General features: G+C 46.9%; 1 protein-coding gene and 1 long non-coding RNA gene across 2 annotated transcripts in view; both read right to left on the bottom strand.

Moving 5' to 3' along the window:
- The window catches only part of LOC118080234 (zinc finger protein 850), a 46954-nt gene that overhangs the window by 4827 nt on the left and 23646 nt on the right, over positions 1-18481 (bottom strand). Inside the window, exons 11-14 of the mRNA XM_060270921.1 lie at positions 5843-6325; positions 5131-5254; positions 4224-4306; positions 769-895 (exon numbers count right to left, since the gene is read on the bottom strand). Coding sequence (XP_060126904.1) covers positions 769-895; positions 4224-4306; positions 5131-5254; positions 5843-6325 — 817 coding nt within the window. The remainder of the gene's footprint in view (positions 1-768; positions 896-4223; positions 4307-5130; positions 5255-5842; positions 6326-18481) is intronic.
- On the bottom strand, positions 15462-18470 carry LOC132591590 (uncharacterized). The gene is made up of 2 exons (XR_009557048.1): positions 17285-18470; positions 15462-15715 (listed from the first exon to the last, which is right to left on the bottom strand). It is a non-coding gene; the product is annotated as an uncharacterized LOC132591590 (long non-coding RNA).

The following is an 18481-nucleotide window of genomic DNA, read 5'->3' as shown; positions in this document are numbered from 1 at the left end:
CAATTCCTGGTCATAGGTGCCAAGTTCTGGATTGAAAAATCCGGGATCAGCAGCGCTGCGGCACCGGAAGTCGCTTCTACGCACTTCTGGACATGCGTAGAAGCGCCTTCTGGCGCTGCGGACATTTTGGATATGGGCACAGCGGCATCGGAAGTCGCTTCTATGCATGTCCGGAAGTGCGTAGAAGCCACTTCTGGCGCTGCGGACATTTTGGAAATGGGCACAGCGGCATCAGAAGTCGCTTCTACGCGTGTCCGGAAGTGCGTAGAAGCGACTTCCGGTGCCGGCGCGGCACCAGAAGAACATGGCCACTGGCAGGAGCTCCGTAATCTAGGGGAATACAGGGTATTTTGCCATTAGGGACACCTGCGGGAAACGGTAAGAAAATACGGGGGTTTCCCAGGGAAAACGGGGTACTTGGCAGCTATGTTCCTGGTACCCCCAGGTATGTCTGGGAGAGATTCACCGGCCTGAAACCCCGGAGAGAGACTGCTAGTCAGGCCACATTCACACCTCACATTTAAAAGCACTATCATGCCACTTTAAATGATCATGGCTTCCCCCAAGGAATTCTGGGAGATGGTGTTTGATAAGGCTGCTGGGAGTGGTTAGGAAGCCCCTTATTCTCATCATAGAGTGACAATTACAGAGTGGTTTACCTGATTTGGCAGGGGCTGGCTGGGGTGAGGGAAGTTGGAGTCCAACAACATCCGGAGGACCAAAGGTTCCCCCCGCCCCCGCCTCATATATGGCCAAAGGTGTCCTTACCTAGAGAGGCCACCATCCCGTAATTCTGCAACATAACCTCCCGGTACAATGCTCTCTGGCCTGGATCCAGCAGGGCCCACTCCTCCTCTGTGAAATTCACAGCCACCTCCTCGAAAACCACTGGCTCCTGAAACACATACAAAACTATTTTCTTTTTCTTTTTTTAATTTTATTTATGCTTTTCAGGTTTATACATTTCAATAATTTTACAATCATTTTAACATTTCAAAACTCATCTCCCCCCCCTTCTTAAATTTATTTTCAATATCTTCTGCATATCCAAATTAACTTAATTTGCTCATTTATTCATCTACTTTAAATGCATACCCAAATAAAAATGCAGGTTATTACAATAATCCTGCCAATGCTCTTAAAAGGTAAAGGTAAAGGGGCCCCTGAGCATCAGGTCCAGTCGTGTCTGACTCTGGGGTTTCGGCGCTCATCTCCCTCTATAGGCCAAGGGAGCCGGCGTTTGTCCGCAGACAGCTTCCGGGTCATGTGGCCAGCATGACAAAGCTGTTTCTGGCAAACCAGAGCAGCGAACGGAAACGCCGTTTACCTTCCCGCCAGAGCGGTCCCTATTTATCTACTTCAGTGTTTCTCAACCTTTTTTGGGCCACGGCACACTTGTTCCGTGAAAAAAATCACGAGGCACACCACCATTAAAAAAGTTTAAAAAATTAACTCTTTGCCGCCCTATATTATAATTATGACTGTAAGAAACACTTGCCAAATATTGCTTTCCGGCGGGTCAAGCTCATTGCGGCCACGGGCAGGGTGGGAGAAAGCGAGGCAAAGATGGGGGTGTGGGATAAAAGGAAGGAGGGAAGAGGGGAGCGCTTAGTGTTGGGAGAATGGCAGCTGGGCTGGAAGAGCGGCGGCGGCGCCTGCGCGCGCTCCCTCCTCGCGCGCTCTAGCTCTCCGCTGCCGGGTTGGCGCCTCGCAGTTCGCGAGCCGCTACCTGCGCGCGCGCCCCCGCGCGCCTGCCTCACCTTGCCGCGACTTGGCCAACTTTTCTGCCCACCAGCTCTTGCCTGCGCTCCTCCTTCCCCCCGCCCCCTCTCCCCCCTCCCACTCTCGGCGGCGGATCCCTTTACCTTGGGAGAGGAGGGAGCCTGGGCGCTGTACGGCGGCGCTGCTCTCTCTCGGGGGGGGGGGTTCAGCAGCCGTAAAGCGGCGTGAGAGAGAAGCGGGCGGCTTTCCCTCGGTCTCCCTCCCAAAATTTATTTGCAAAAAAAAAAAGGGGAGGCTCTGGCCGGCTTCCTGCAGCTAGAGCGAAAGGGGACCACGATGCTGCAAAATCGCCCTTCTCACGTCACGGCACACCAGCCAGCGTCCCGCGGCACAGTAGTGTGCCGGGCAACAGCGGTTGAGAAACGCTGATCTACTTGCACTTTGATGTGCTTTCGAACTGCTAGGTTGGCAGGAACTGGGACCGGGCAACGGGAGCTCACCCCATTGCAGAGATTCGAACCGCCGACCTTCTGATCAGCAAGCCCTAGACTCTGTGGTTTAACCCACAGCGCCACCTGGGTCAATGCTCTTATTACCAATGCTCTTATTGTTTACAATTTACAATGCTCTTATTGTTTACAATTAATCTGTAAATATTCAATAAACCATTTCCATTCTTTTACAAAAAGTTTGTTGTCTTGATTTCTTATTCTTCCGGTAAGTTTTGCCAATTCTGCTTATTCAGTAAGTTTTATTCTTCCTTTACTGGGACTTCTGCTTCTTTCCATTCGGGGGCAAGTAACATTCTTGCCGCTGTAGTAGCATACATGAATAAGTTTCTATACAAAATAAAAAAATTCCTTCAGTAGCACCTTAAAGACCAACTAAGTTGGTCTTTAAGGTGCTACTGAAGGAATTTTTTTATTTTGCTTCGACTCAGACCAACACGGCTACCTACCTGTAACAAGTTTCTATACAGTTTCTATACAAGTTTCTATACAGTTTCTATACAGTATATACTATACAGTTTGGGTAGTTCTGGCCTTATAATACAAAACTATTTTCTAACCTATCATCCCAGAAAAGAGGGTGACGATTGCTCTCCTTCCATCACACACCCAAAGGAGACAATAGGAACGGGTGGTTGTTTTCTCTCTGAGTATATGCAGCAAAGATGGAGAATGTGCAGGTGCCGTTGGACTTCCTGTTCCTCATCAGGCAATGGTGTTTCCTGCCTTGCCCCACCTAGCCTTTCCCAGACTATGACTTTGAGAGTAGCAGCAGCAGTAGCTGGCAACAGAGGAGTTAAGGGATATTTTTGAAAAAAATAGTTTTATAAGTTGTGCTTCTTTGTTTCTCAGCTTGATTATTTTACATGGTTTTGTATGTTTTGTGGTATTTTATATAATTTGCTGTTACTTTTATTGATTGGTAATTCTTTATTGTGGTTGAACTGTTTATTATTTCCTGATGTTTAATTTGACTATTTATTAGATTCTGATGGATTGCTGAATGTTGCTTTGTTTGATATAAGTTGTTTATTTTAAAGTTATTGTGATTTTTATATTGGATCAGACTGTTACTATTAATGTTTGATGTTTTATTGTGTTTTTATGTCTTAGAAGTTGCCCAGAGCGAAATATTACATCATCATCATCATCATCATCATCATCATCATTATTACCATCAGTCACCCAGCCAGCACAGCCAACTGTCAGGCATAATGGGTGTTGCACTGCAGCGATACCTAGAGGGCAACAGTTCCCCATCCCTCTTCTGCAAGGTTCAAAGGTTCATACCATCAAAATGCGCTGAACTCAAAGCTTTCCCCGTGGGTGGCTTTGAGGGCTTTGAACAGGAGTAGGGAACCTCCTGGGAGGCCAAATGCACCCCCTCTCCCAGCCTCTTTACTGTACACAGGTTTAAGAGTTGCATTTGCTGCTCCGCCTACTTTTGCCTCTGGCCCCGCCCACTGCTAGCCTGATAGGCTGCCCAGAACGGAATGTGGCCCTCAGGCTTAAAATTGCACACACACACACACACAATCCTTGATCTTGAAGAGTGAGAAGGAGGGGAATTGAGAGAGGTTCTTTTGTGGAATTGTGACAATAGAAGATTCCACCTAAACGTTAGGAAGAACTTCCTGACAGTAAGAGCTGTTCGGCAGTGGAATTTGCTACCAAGGAGTGTGGTGGAGTCTCCTTCTTTGGAGGTCTTTAAGTAGAGGCTTGACAGGCATATGTCAAGAATGCTTTGATGGTGTTTCCTGCTTGGCAGGGGGTTGGACTGGATGGCCCTTGTGGTCTCTTCCAACTCTATGATTCTATATAATCATATTCTTTAGGGAATTGTGAGAATTCTTATTTGGGGTGTTAACGATGGTATTTTGTGACCGACGACGAGTTATTGTGCCACCCTTCCTCCCAAAGAAGCCCAGAGATATATAAGAAGGTGGCATCCCATTTGTCCAAAATATGTCTCCCCAACGGGCTTTCTCCTACCTGAGCTGGCTGGATGGTGGCTTTCCCCCCTCCAGCAGAAAAGGGAGAAGATTCAGAATGTGCCTCAGGTGCCATTTCACTGTCTGTGAATGAAACGGAGGTAGAGTCAGAAGCAGAGGGCCAAACAAAGATTTAAAATCAGCCTTCTAGCCAATCAGGATAATTTTTTAAAATCAGCCTCCTAGCCAATCGGGATCTAATTTTTCATCTGCCTCCTAGCCAATCAATCAGGGTTTATTTTTTTAATCAGTTTCCTAGCCTAGGGTGGAACTGAAGATGCAAAACAAAACAAAACAGCACATTATAAAGTGTCGCACCCTGGTCGATCATGTTATCGCATGTGTTGTTGTTTAGTCGTTTAGTCGTGTCCGACTCTTCGTGACCCCATGGACCATAGCACGCCAGGCACTCCTGTCTTGCACTGCCTCCCGTAGTTTGGTCAAACTCATGTTCGTAGCTTCGAGAACACTGTCCAACCATCTTGTCCTCTGTCGTCCCCTTCTCCTAGTGCCCTCAATCTTTCCCAACATCAGGGTCTTTTCCAAGGATTCTTCTCTTCTCATGAGGTGGCCAAAGTATTGGAGCCTCAGCTTCACGATCTGTCCTTCCAGGGAGCACTCAGGGCTGATTTCCTTAAGAATTGATAGGTTTGATCTTCTAGCAGTCCATGGGACTCTCAAGAGTCTCCTCCAGCACCATAATTCAAAAGCATCAATTCTTCGGCGATCAGCCTTCTTTATGGTCCAGCTCTCACTTCCATACATCACTACTGGGAAAACCATAGCTTTAACTATACGGACCTTTGTCGGCAAGGTGATGTCTCTGCTTTTTAAGATGCTGTTATCGCATGTAGTATTGCCCAAACGAGCTCTCACCACCTCCCCCAACACTAAATGCAGGATTTTACCTTTATCTCTGTGGAATTTCATTGTGCTGGTTTTGGCTCCACGTCCCGGCCTTTCAAAGCCGTCCGACAGAACCTTCTTTGCATCAGATAAAGGGCCAACCACCTCTATGAATGGCTCCTGGACCTAAAATAGGAGAGAGGATTAAGGGCATCAGAATATGTTCTTAATGGATGGCCATCTGTCATGGATGCTTAACCTGAGATTCCTGCAGAGCATGGGGTTGGACTATATAACCTTTGGGGTCCCTTTCAACTCTATGATTCCCCCTTTCCTACACCTTTCTCAGCTCCTTCATATTTATTTATTTAAAATTTACTGTATTTAGTTTTTCAGATTTTGAAATTTGCAAACAGTTATCAAACAATCAACGTAAAAAGAGGATTCTGAAGAATCTCCTGGACGTCCCTCCTCCCCTCTGTGGGTCCTTGTCTTCCTCCTGCATATTGTCTATTAATCCATCATTTATTTATTTTAAATGGGTGACCAACAGAACAAAGCAACTTCCTTGGAGGAGAAAAAACAGCAACCTTAAGCCAAGCTAATAAGCAGTGCTGTTGTTAGAACTGAAATGGGATAGCCACCCCCCCACCCCCAGGTACTACCAGACTGCATGCTGGCTCCAACGGCACCAGAAAGGCTGGAGCTTCCTCAGCCCTGGTGTACAATTCCTTCATGCCCACAGCATGAACCACCAAAATGTAACCTGCTCACCGTTTGCCCTCTGTCCTCCTGCTGCTTCAGTAGAAAACCTTCCGCCAGGGTTACGGCCTGGACACAGCTCCCTGGGCGGCCTCCCCTGACCCACCTCTCCATCTCCGGGGGCAGGACAGCCAGGAACTTCTCCAGGACCACCAGCTCCAACATCTCTTCCTTGGTGAGTCTCTTGGGCCTCAGCCACCGGCAGCAAAGGTACAGGAGCCGGCTGCAAACCTCGTGGGGGCCAATGGCCTCTTGGTACCTGAACTGCCTGAACTCGGCACCGGAATTCGGAGCGTCTCGATTCAAGATCTCTGGAGCAGTTTTTCTGCAGGTTTCCACGCCACACCCAGCCCGAGCGCTTTCAGTCCTCCTCCTCTCTGCTTTGAGGGCAGCTGAATCTTGCAGAGCCTCCTCGGACTCCAGCCCCGCAGCCAAAAGATCACCTCGCTTTACGGCAGCCATGTTCTCTCTCTCTCTCAGGACTGGCAATGGGGCTCAGTCCCACGATTCAACAGCATTTGCTCTAGCCAAGCAATATACAGTGGTACCTTGGGTTAAGAACTTAATTCGTTCAGGAGGTCCGTTCTTAACCTGAAACTGTTAACCTCAAGGTACCACTTTAGCTAATGGGGCCTCCCACTGCTGCTGTACCGCCGGCGTGCGATTTCTGTTCTCATCCTGAAGCAAAGTTCTTAACTTGAGGTACTATTTCTAGGTTAGCGGAGTCTGTAACCTGAAGCGTCTGTAACCTGAAGCCTCTGTAACCCGAGGTACCACTGTATCCGGTTACCGAGAGGATATTCTTCTCCCTATGGAAACAGAAGCTGAATAATAATAAAAATGGGTAAAGGACCCCTGGACGGTTAAGTCCAGTCAAAGCGACTTATGGGGTTGCGGCGCTCATCTCGCTTTCAGGCCAAGGGAGCCGGCATTTGTCCATAGACAGCTTTCCGGGTCATGTGGCCAACATGACTAAACCGCTTCTGGCGCAATGGGACACTGTGACAGAAACCAGAATGCACGGAAATGCTGTTTACTTTCCCACTGCAGCTGAGGTACCTATTTATCTACTTGCACTTGTGTGCTTTCGAACTGCTAGGTTGGCAGGAGCTGGGACACAGAAACGGGAGCTCACTCCATTGTGGGGATTTGAACCTCCGACCTGATCAGCAAGCCCAAGAGGCTTTGTGGTTTAGACCACAGCACCACCCGCATCCCAGAAGCTGTTTACTGTACCGAGTCTCAGTTTACCCTAAGAAATTGGAGGCATGGGAATGGTGTGGGGAGAGAGGAGCCGAGCTCTGCTCTCCTAAAAAATGACTAAGGACCCAAACCTTCACGTAGGTTGAGAGACACAAGACAAAGCACCTGTGTCTCTGCTTAGGCCAGGGGTTCCCAACAAAATTTTCTCGAGGACCCCTCATCGAGCCGCTATTGTGACAAGGACCCCCATTAATTCCTAATCCTAAAATTAAAAAGTGAGAGCCAAATTTAGAGTCTTTTTTATACGTTTTTTACAGTTACAACAGAGTACTCCATCAGTATACAGTTAGTTTTAATTTTCAGTTCTTAATGAGATGAGTTAAATCTGTCCTTTGAGTTCATTATTTCTGAAATATTAGGTTCCAAACTTGAAACTTTCACTCTGAAATCTGACTGCAAATCTCTACCTGCCTACTAGTCAGCAGAAAATAACTTTTGGCTCCATTAGCACCTTTTTATTAAACAATTTTGGCTGAGTGAAACATATCCAGCGCCGTGGTGCGAAGATCCCTCCGGCGCGCCCCCCCCCCAAAAAAAATTCCCAAGAATTGACAACCTTTTTTAGGCAGGGGACCCCCAAAGTTGTTGACCATTTTTAGGAAAGGTTCCCCAGAAAAGAAGCTGACAAGAAGCTGCGGGTGGAAATTAGCAAATGCTAAGGAAAGAAGGGGTGAAAGAGATAGGGAGGGAGGGAGGGAGGGAGGGAGGAAGGAGTCAGAGAAAGAAAGAGAGGGAGGGAGGGAGAGCCGTGCACAGCGCCCAAGCGGCTCTTGCTTTTCTTGCTGGTACAGCGAGCTGGGAGAAGGGACGGACTGACAGGAGCTCCCGTCCACCACCACCCCTCCCAGCTCGCAGCAAAGCAAGCGGAGCAGGCTTGGTAACTGGCAGCGGGGGGGGGGGGGAATGGGGCATCCCAAAAGTGCTCCTCCTGCCTTCCGTGCCTGCGTTCCAACGGAAGGCAGGCAGGGAAGGCAGGCGGCTCAGCCCGGGAGAGGCTGTTGCTTTTGCAAGCAGAGCTACAGCCTCTTCGGGGCTAGAGCGCCTGCGTTCCGTGGGCTCCTCTAAAGCAATTACTTCGCTTGCTTTAAGGAGAGCCAACAGAAGGCAGGCAGGCGGCTCAGCCCGGGAGAGGCTGTTGCTTTTGCAAGCAAGGTGACAGCCTCTTCGGGGCTAGAGCGCCTGCATTCCGTGGGCTTCTCCCACCCAGTCACCCCTCTGTGCAAAGGGGGCTGATTTGTAAGGCGCCCGCACTGCTCCCTCACTGACAGAGGGGGTAAGACCACCACCCCAAAAAACAGTGGCCCCCTCTCTCTCTGGGGGTGGGGGTGGGCGGTGGAATGGGGTGGGGGAGGGGAAGGCGCAGCTGCCGAGGTGAAGAGGTGACCTCGCACCCGCTTCAAAGCCTCCCACCGGGTCCTGAATTGAGGGAGCAGGGGCGCCCAGCAGCGAGTCCGCCGCCCTCCGCCGACTCGGGAGTCTCATTGGGTCTCCTCGGAGGAGGCGGAGCCACGCCAAAAACTCCACAGAACAGTGTCTGAAGCTGCTGGCCACAGGCAGGGAGAGGGCGGGAAGGAGGCAAGCGAGCTCTGGGGCTTTCGGCGTGGCGCCTCCTCCTCTGAGGAGACCCAAGGAGACTCCCGAGTCGGCGGAGCGGATTGCTAGGGGCGCCACGCCGCGGCAGCAGTGCGTGGTGATCCCGCTGCGCGCGCGCTGCTCAGTACGCGCATCTTGGGGAGGTGATCTTGCGGACCCCTCTGGCATAGCTCGCGGACCCCTGGGGGTCCGCGGACCACTTGTTGGGAACCACTGGCTTAGGCTTCTGAAAAATTGGGGAAAGGCCTTATCTTACTGGCAGAGTATCTGCTTTGCATCTGGAAGATTCCAGATTCAATCCCTGGCTTCTCCAGGTGGGGCTGAGAAGAAGAGACTCCCACTTCAAATGCTGGAGAGCAACTGTCAGCCAGTGTCAACAGTTCCAAGCTACGTAGAAACCAGGCAGTTTCCTTTACTTCTTAAGCGGAGATGTGTTGTAGGAGTTATTATTCATTGTACCAGAATTTAGATCACACCCTTCCTCCAAACATCTCAGTGTTTCATACTGTCAGGAGCAAACTGGCTATAAATCACAGCATTCAATTTGAAGTTAACACTTTACAGTCAAACCTCGGTTGTCGAACGTAATTCGTTCCGGAAGCCCATTTGGCTTCCAAAATGTTAGATAATTGAGGCGTGTTTTCTGATTGGTTGCAAGAGCTTCCTGCACTCAAGTGGAAGCTGTGTCGGATGTTTGGCTTCCGAAAAACATTCAAAAACCGCGGCATTTACTTCCGGGTTTTCGGCGTTTGAGAGCCGAAACGTTCCAAAACGGAGCCATTCGGGAACTGAGGTTTGACTTGTATTAGAAAGAGCATGATCTGCACAGACTGGGCCAAATATCAGGCTTAAAGAGCCCAGCAGCTCATCCCTGTTAGGCCTTGCACCTGACTGAAAGTCCCTGCCCCACCACAGCTGTCCAAGTCCCCTCCTCTCCAGGGCTTTTTCCAAGCAAATGGAGACTTTGCCTGCATGAAGCCAACCTCTCCTCCACCCTTTTCATGCCTCTTCTGGTTCTGGGAGACAAGGGGGATGGAAGCTTGTCACACCAGGAGGAGGAGAAAACCTATGACTCCTCACCAGCCTGACCCATCTCTGCCTCTTGGCCTTCCTCATCCCACTCTCCTGCTTCAGCTTCTGCCTCTAATTCTGGGCTTCTCTCTGCCACAGACTCTCCATGCTGATTAAACCCTGTTACTTCTTCGCTTCTGACACCCAGTCTTCTTCCTCTGACCACCATTCCTCTGCATCCAACCAGTCTGTGACACATACATATAGGGTAGGATCCAGACTTGAGGTTCAGTCAGTTCCCAATGAAACCAACTGGACTAAAGCCATTACTAACTTTTCACAATGATTTTAAGCAGCCTAAGCATAACTGATCCAAGTCTACAACTCAAAGTTCCTCCGCCTTTTAAAAATTCTCACGACGTCCTTGAAAAGTAGACTAGACTGAGAGATAGTGACTGGCTCATAGTCACACAGTAACACTTGCAGGTGAGGGGATTTGAACTAGGATCGTACCTGTCCCACTCCAACCACTACACCACGCTGCCTCTCAGTTTAATAGCTGAGTGGTTAACATAAAGAGTTCTGTGGAACTCAAAAGCTTGCTTACTAATTGGTGACAATTGCAGTACAATCGCCCTAACTGCAAATCATAGCATGCACCAAACAGCAATTACATAAAACAAGGCATCAATGATTTGAAGAGAGGGAGTCGGAATTCATAAACATAATCTGCCAGACCTCTGAATCTCCTGAACAACTTATTTGCAACACTGTCTAGCTCTCTCTTTCCAATCTTTCTTGCAGCCAGAGCATAAATTGCCACTCCACGCGTCACAAATCTGCCAGTGTCACACAAACAGAATAAACTGTTTCTGCTTCCCGGAGTCAGCAAACGTTTCAGGAATTGGTCTCTTGGATAACCCTACATTTAAAGTATGCTTCACTCCCTGTCCGCCCCCCCCCCCGAACCCTGAGAACTGTAGTTTGCAAAGGGTGCTGAGAATTATAGAATCATGTGTGTGTGTGTGGGGGGGGGGGTCAGACTAGTTCCTATTATTCTTTTGTGGGGGGCGGGGCGGAATGGGATTTAAACATCCTTTAATTGCATGGTGTGTACACAGTCTTAAATCCCAATGAATTAATGGGATTTTATTCCCAGGTAAATGCAAGCAGGACTGTAGCCTTCTCTGCTCTCAGTAAAGGTGCATTTATTACTACCATTACTTTTAGATATTTTCCCCACCCTCTCAATAGACCAACCCGCAAATTCTTTAAATATATAAGTGTGTGTGTGACAATCATTTCTATAAATATGAAATCTGGTCTGCAATTTCCCCCCCTGCTACGCCAGCTCTCCATTTCACCCTTTTCACCCCAAATGCATTTTGCACTCACCTCTTTCCAGGAGAAATTCCAAAGCTCACCCACCCGACTTTTTTTTTTTTTTTTGCAAAGGTAGAGCGAGGAGGAATAGGCAAGGTTGGCCGGAAGTGCCTCCAGCAACGAATCAACCTCTCCTCCTGAAGAGACCCTCTAGGAATGCAGCACTCGGTCAGATTAACCCTTAACATGTTAGGAGGGTGGGAACCCACCACCCTGGAAAAGTGGCATCTGACTTTTTTTTGCCTTTTAAGTTTACAAGAAACATTTTTTTAAAAAAAAATGGGAAAGGCTATTAAAAACTCAGAGAGCGGAAGTTTAGGATTTGCAGTCAGACTCAGGTGTGTGAAAAAGGTAATTGAAACCATATTCAATAACAGCGCAATCCTTTGCACAAAAAGGAATGGTGGGTGATTCAATCAGGCCAGGCAAAATGACATGCTGTTTGGCAGAGAGCCCATCGCGAAATTATACAGTGGAAGATATGGAAGCTTCCATGCTAAGAGCAGCTGGTCCGTTTAGCTCAGTACTGTAATGTGAGCTGCCCAGGATTTCATAGAAGAGGAATCTCTCAGCTGTGCCTAGGGATGGCAGGATTTGAACCTGGAACCTTCCGCAGGCAAGGCAAATATTGCACCACTGCAATGCGGTCCACTACTTACATAAGGGGGCACAGGAAACTGGCTTCTTCTGAATCAGACCATCGTCTATCTAGCTCAGTATTGTCTGCACTGACTTGCAGCAGCTGTCCAGGATTTCAAACCGTTTCTCTCCCAGCCCTGCCTGGAGAAGCCACAGGATTGAACCTTCGGCACACCAAACAGATGTTCTACCACGGAGGCAAACCCATTTCTCTAGCCATCATTTAATTTCACTATTTAATCTCAGAAACAGACCCCATTTTCATGTAGAGAACAGTCAGAAATGGCTAGCCACAATATTTAGCTGATTATTTTATTATGCGCACTTGTTTTTAAAGTCTATTGCATCTGTGCATTCTCGTGTCTATTTTATACAATTTCACAGTCCACTTAGAGGTTATTTTTTTAAAGGTAGTATAGAAGTAAAATTAAAATCAAGCTAGATGCTGATCAGGCAAATTAATAGGATGGCAGAGTTGGAAGAGGGCCAAAGAGTCATCTAGCCTAACCTCTGCAATGCAGGAATCTTTTGCCCAACGTGGGCCTCAAATCCACAACCCTGAGATTAAGAGTCTCATGCTCTATTGACTGACATATCCCAGCAGTTTTATGGAGGATCAGGCTACCTGTGACTACTTTCTAGTACTCCAGTGGCTATGCTCTTATCTCCATTGTCGGAGGGCGTAAAGATCTGAATTGCAGTCGCTGGCAGTCCCAAGTAGTTAAGAGTGCTGTTGAGCTCATGCCCTGCATATGGGGCCAGTTGCCTCATTTTGCCTAACAGTAGGGCCGGCCCTAAAGCCAATTCAGTCTGCTAGCCCAGTTGGGACCAGCTCCAGGTGGTGGAGCAGAGGGAGCCAGCAATATACCTTTGGTTTCCCCCTTTAGCACAATCCTTTCCCCCTGGAATGGGTTGGGGGGGGGGGCAAAAGGCAGTTGCCTCACTCTTCTTAATGGTAGTGCCAGCCTTTGCCCAGTCTCCAAAGATGGCACCAGGTCTGAGGTGCAAAGTGCCCTCTGGTAGGCCGGCTTCTGTTTCGGGAGCTGGGAACCCGCGGCCCTTCAGTTGTTGCTGAACTACAATTCCCATCATCCCTGGCCATTGACCATCCTTGTTGGGACCAATGGGAGTTGTAGTTCAGCAACATCCTGAGGGCCAAACGTTCCCCACACCTGCCCCACGGTGATGAGCCTCTGGGGGCTTAGTTGACAAACAACAGTGTTGTGAACCTTTCCCAAAATCTCCTGGAATGGCACCGTGTCAGAGGCTCTGTGGAACATTAAATGACAGTTCCTCAAGTTAACTGCCCAGCAGTTACTGACATGCTGGAAATATTATATCTTCCTCGTCTCGGCCTGCCTGAACCTCAGGTAGCCAAGGGTGTGCAACAGGTAGCTGTGTCTTCTACTTAAAAATAACAACTGAAATTTGGAATACTGAGTACCAGTTCTGGTCAACTCTCCTCAAAAAGGATATTGCAGTGTTGGAAAAGTTCAGAAAAGGGCAGCCCAACTGATTGATTAATAATTATTTCATTTCTATACCGGTTAATATATTAAAAGTATCTCTGATCAGCATACAGAAAACTGAAGCAACAACAGACAATGATCAAGGAGGTGGGGCAACTCCCCTATGAAGAAACGTTGCAGCATTTGAGACCGTTTAGAGAAAAGACAATGAAGAAGGTGGCATGACAGAAGTTTATAAAATTATATGTTGCACGGACAGGGTAGAGAGAGAAAAAATATTTATTTTCTCTTTTATTTTTACAAAGTAATAATCCTAAATACGCAAGAATAAAAATATGCACCCCACCACCAAAACCATTCCATTGTAACCATCCAACCTCCCAAAATTCCAACACCTCTTGTGCTAGTTTGATCCCTTTACATTTTAACAGTGCATATTCTACAAACACCTTCCGTATCTCAAAATAATTTCTCCTGCGTATTCCCCGACTTACCTTAATGGCACGTGTTAATTTATCATTAATAGCTATATCCCACACCTCTTTATATACCATTCTTCCATTGTATCTTCTGCTTGCCCCTTCCACTCCCTGGCTATAATAATTTGTGCAGCTGTCAATAAATTTGTGAGCTAGCCCTTCATGGCCTGCGAACCTTCCACCCCATCGTAAATTGATAATGATACTAAACACTCTGCCAAAAATTGAACGGATTTACACCTCCACCACACGTGAACAGAATCCCCTGTTTCCTGGCATCCCCTCCAACACCGAATATTCCTTGTTTATTTGATTTAATCTGACTGGTATTAAATACCATCTCCAAAGAAGAAAATACAGTTATAAAAGAGGAAACCAGTGATATTTGTAAAATATTAGTAGAAATGGAGGATCAATTAAAAGAGGTGTGGGAAAAGGAGACAACAGGGCAGATAGATAGTCAAAGCTGGGGGGAAATATGGGAGAATCGTACGTTGAAAATGTTGTCTATACAGTATTAAGAATAATTGTGCTCGGCTCCTGTTTGGGGGTTTCTCACAGACATCTGGTTGGCCATTGCGAGTCTCTCACTCTATGCTTCCTCAAAGCACTGCTGCCCAAAATACGGCTGCACTCTGCCCCCCTTGGGCCCTCTATAAAGCACCCTAGATTCGGCACATCTCACACCATACCAGTTTAGAAAATGGGAACCCGGTTTAGAAAATGTCACCTGTCCCATCCTGCTAACACTCACTAGGGGAGAGAGCGGAAGGTGGCGAGGGAAAGCACACTGAAAAATATATAGAAAGAAGCAGGCAACTTCCCCCACCCCCGGGGGGAAAAATATCAGCGATTGTACAGGTAATGTAGCTTTATTTAGTCAGCGATTCAAAATAATCTCTTACCGATATACAAAAATAATTAGAAGCACTTGGAGCAGTGTCTCTAGAGCATGACTACAAAGCAGGGTTGTTGTTTTTTTTAAAAAAAATTACAACAAGTCGAACAAGGACTGGTAAATTTGCTAGTAGAACTAGTTACATTCAAACTGGATATTATTACCGTATTATTATTTCATTTCTATACCGATTTATGTTTTTAAAGAAATGACCATGGGAGGAGGCAGAGGAACAAATAGTAGCTTGGTATAAACTGATTCAGGGGTTTCCACTTAAACCAGAGCTTTGTCTGGCTTTTAGAATAGAATCGGCTAAACGAGAGGAGAAATGTGCTGGGTAGCCTTGCCATGCCTCCACCACTACCCTGTTGCATCCTCATCCTGAGCCATGCACCTCCCTCCCCAGATACATGGGGAAGTGAAGGTCTGCAACATGAAGTCCTCTTGGTCCCAATCTAAATAATGTGAGGAGCCTCTATAGGGAAGAGAGGGGCAGCAGGGACGTGGCAGAGGCGACAGAGATATCTAGTATAACCCCACTACCCCTGCCTCCCTGCTGTGCAAGGAACATGGTTTCTAAAAGATCATTACCTTGGTATAGCCATGCAGCCATGATAAAGAGGCTGTGCCATATGAAATGGGTGGGTTGCTACAGGAGACCTCTCTCAGTGATGGGGCCCCAATCTTGGGACCTTTCGTACAAGGAGGTTCATCTGCATGCGCAGATAGGTGCATACATGTGTTTAATGTTTGTACGTTTGCATAGACATGTTTCCAATTTGGCCGTTAAAAGATGAGGAGGATATGCCCTCACCCTCAATATTTTATTCTTGCAGTCGCAACAAACAAAGGGAAGTGGAGGCTGAGGGCCTAAGATCAACCAGCCGAAGACTTACTTCATTCCAGAGTGCATGTATTTAAATTACATTATTAACAACATTTATCTATACAGTATACTGTTATATATTGCAATTTCATATATTCTGGTGCTTTTTCTCTTCTTCTTTAAAAAAAAACCCTGCACTTAACTGTAAACCACTCACAGAGGGCTTTGGGCCACAGAGCAGTATAACAAAAAACGTAATACGTAAATTAATAAAAACTTATTCTTCTTTTTTCATTTTCAGGCTGGCAATCTTGATCAAGGAACCTGAAAAAGAAAGTGAAAATTTGTTTCTAAGCTCAGGGAAACGCAGATGATTCTTCTCCCTGATACCTATTTTATCTTCACAACAAGGTTAGGATGGGGTGGGAGAAAGAGAAAAGAGAGAGAGAGAGAGAGGCTGGCCCAAAATCACCCAGTGAGAGATTTTCTATGGCGAGGTTGGCATTTGAATGTAGAGGAAGAAGAGTTTGGATTTGATATTCCGCTTTATCACTGCCCGAAGGAGTCTCAAAGCAGCTAACAGTCTCCTTTCCCTTCCTCCTCTACTACAAACACTCTGTGAGGTGAGTGAGGCTGAGAGACTTCAGAGAAGTGTGACTAGCCCAAGGCCACCCAGCAGCTGCATGTGAAGGAGCGGAGACGCGAACCCAGTTCACCAGATTACGAGCGCCAAACAGTCCCCACACCGGTCCTAAGGGGGCCTGGGTTTAATTTAACGCAGACTTTGACAACCTGGTCCCCCATGCCAGATGTTCTGGACTACTGTCAGCCACAGTCAATGCCAGGCTGAGGAAAAATGCTCTAATATGCACTGTCATAAAAATACATCAAGGTGGTATATGACATATAAAAATGGTTGGCCTCCATCTGTCTCGATGGACAATGGAGAACGCATCAGGGGGTCAAGTCAAACCACTGTGTTAGCAGCACAGAAGTGACCTCCATAGGGCACAAGCCTGGGCAGTGTGTCTGGAGGTCCTGGGCTGCCCAGATGACAACACCCCCCCCCCCCAGCTTCATTGATGTGGTCCAAAGGAAAGCAGAGCAAGATGTCTGGCACCAGCTTGGCTGCAGGAATGGCCAGACGGAGGTGTACAAGGCCCATTTCAACCATTTTAGGGACTCCACTCCAGATTTGTGTAGGGTTTACTTCTTATCCTTTCCTCCTCCCGAAGATATCCCATAAGGCAGTAGAGGTTAAGAGTCAGAGTTTTTCTTCTCCTAGATGGGCTACCTTCCCAGGTGGATGAGCCCCATGTAAAATGCATATAAAAATAAAACCAGGAAAAAGCATGAAAAACAGAAACAAAACCTTAACAAGTATTGATTTGTCAAAAAGGCAGAATTTATACTGTAAAGGCCTGTTAAACAATATAGTTTTCGAAAGACCTTTGAAAAAAGGGAGGGATGGTTCTTGCTGAACGCTCTTCCGGAAGGGAGTTCCACAGGGCAAGGACCTACCCCACTGGAAGCTCAGTCCCCAGTGAAGGCCAAATGAAATCTTAGCACCATGGGGAAGCCCCATCAGAGGATCTCATAGACCAAGGTGGAGGATAAGAGCTCAGACAGCCAAGATAGCTGGGCATGATGGGAGTTGTAGTCCAAGAACATCTAGTGACCCAAGAATGAAGAACATTGGACTAATCTGATTAAACCCTCATGGATACCCCATCGGTAACAGACAAGTCAGGAATATATTTAGGGATTATCTACTCAACAACAACTAACTGTTCCAAATCTTTAAAAAGATAACTTGATCCCAGGTATTACTTATACAGTATAAAAGGAAAGATCTTGATAGTGGCTTTTGATAGGATACTGGTCTTGTCTTACCTCCGTTCCCCAGTGTAGGCAATCTGAATCTATGCGGTAGTTTGCACAAAAAATAAATCACCATCCACGCTTATCTGGAATGAAAATGAGAATGAAGAACGCTACCATCTCCCAGTCAGGCTCTTCCTGTTTTCAAAGAATAAAACTACATTCCACCCATCTTGACACAAGCAAATGTGCACATCTGCACTGCAAAAGCAGCTTCCCACACACGGGGTGGGAGGGGCAAGTGGTAAGATGCCGGAAAAGAGATTTTTTTATGTCCGAGAGAGCACCCTGCAGGCATGAACTTCCCATGTCTACTCAAAAGCAAATCCCAATGGAATTTGCTCCAAAGATACATAGGACTGAAACACTAACTGCACTTTGTAGCATCACCATGACAATTAACTACCAGGTGGGACCCAAAATTGTTCCTGATAATAAACCGCAACCTCTGAGAATTGGTGCTTGAATTTGTGGTTTCTTCCTCCCACCCCATCACTTTTTCCTTTTGTGTCATGTCTTCATACCGTAGGCCATTTTTTTGTGTTTTTCATTTACCCTTTTTCAGGGCGATGCACACCTTATGGTCTAATCAGTGGTGTGTTTACACTGCAGAGTAGCTGGTAGTGCGGGTTTTACTTCAAAATTAAAATCAAATGTTAACTGTGCTCTAGTTCCTTGTAATAAACAATACCTGTAAAGTTTTTGTACACCCATTTCACTATATGTGTTTTTATATGTACAGTGGTACCTTAGTTGTCGAATTTAATCTGTTCCTGGAGTCTGTTTGACTCCCAAAACCATTCAAAAACCAAGGAGCTTCCTGCAGTCAACTGGAAGCCGCGTCGGATGTTTAGCTTCCAAAAAACATTTGCAAACCGGAACACTCACTTCCAGGTTTGTGGTGTTCGGGAGCCAAACCGTCCGAGTACCAAAGCGTTTGACAACCAAGGTATGACTGTATTGGAAGCTGCCTAGAGTGGCTGGGGCAACCTAGCCAGGTGGGGAGGGTTTAAATAATAAAAAGATTATTATTAAATAAAACAAAGAAATAATGGCAGTCAAGCTGAAGCTGGCAAAGGAACTGTATCTACAGACACATCCCTTCATGTCACAAAGCTCGGTGGGAGGGACTTCACCATAGAGAGAAAGAAGACAGCATATTCAAAGTTTCTCTAGCGACTGAAAAAACAACAGTAATTCATTTCTTAC

Source organism: Zootoca vivipara, chromosome 2 (assembly GCF_963506605.1).
Source record: "Zootoca vivipara chromosome 2, rZooViv1.1, whole genome shotgun sequence".
Classification (NCBI taxonomy): Eukaryota; Metazoa; Chordata; class Lepidosauria; order Squamata; family Lacertidae; genus Zootoca; species Zootoca vivipara.
This window is presented reverse-complemented; position numbering and strand designations above follow the sequence as displayed.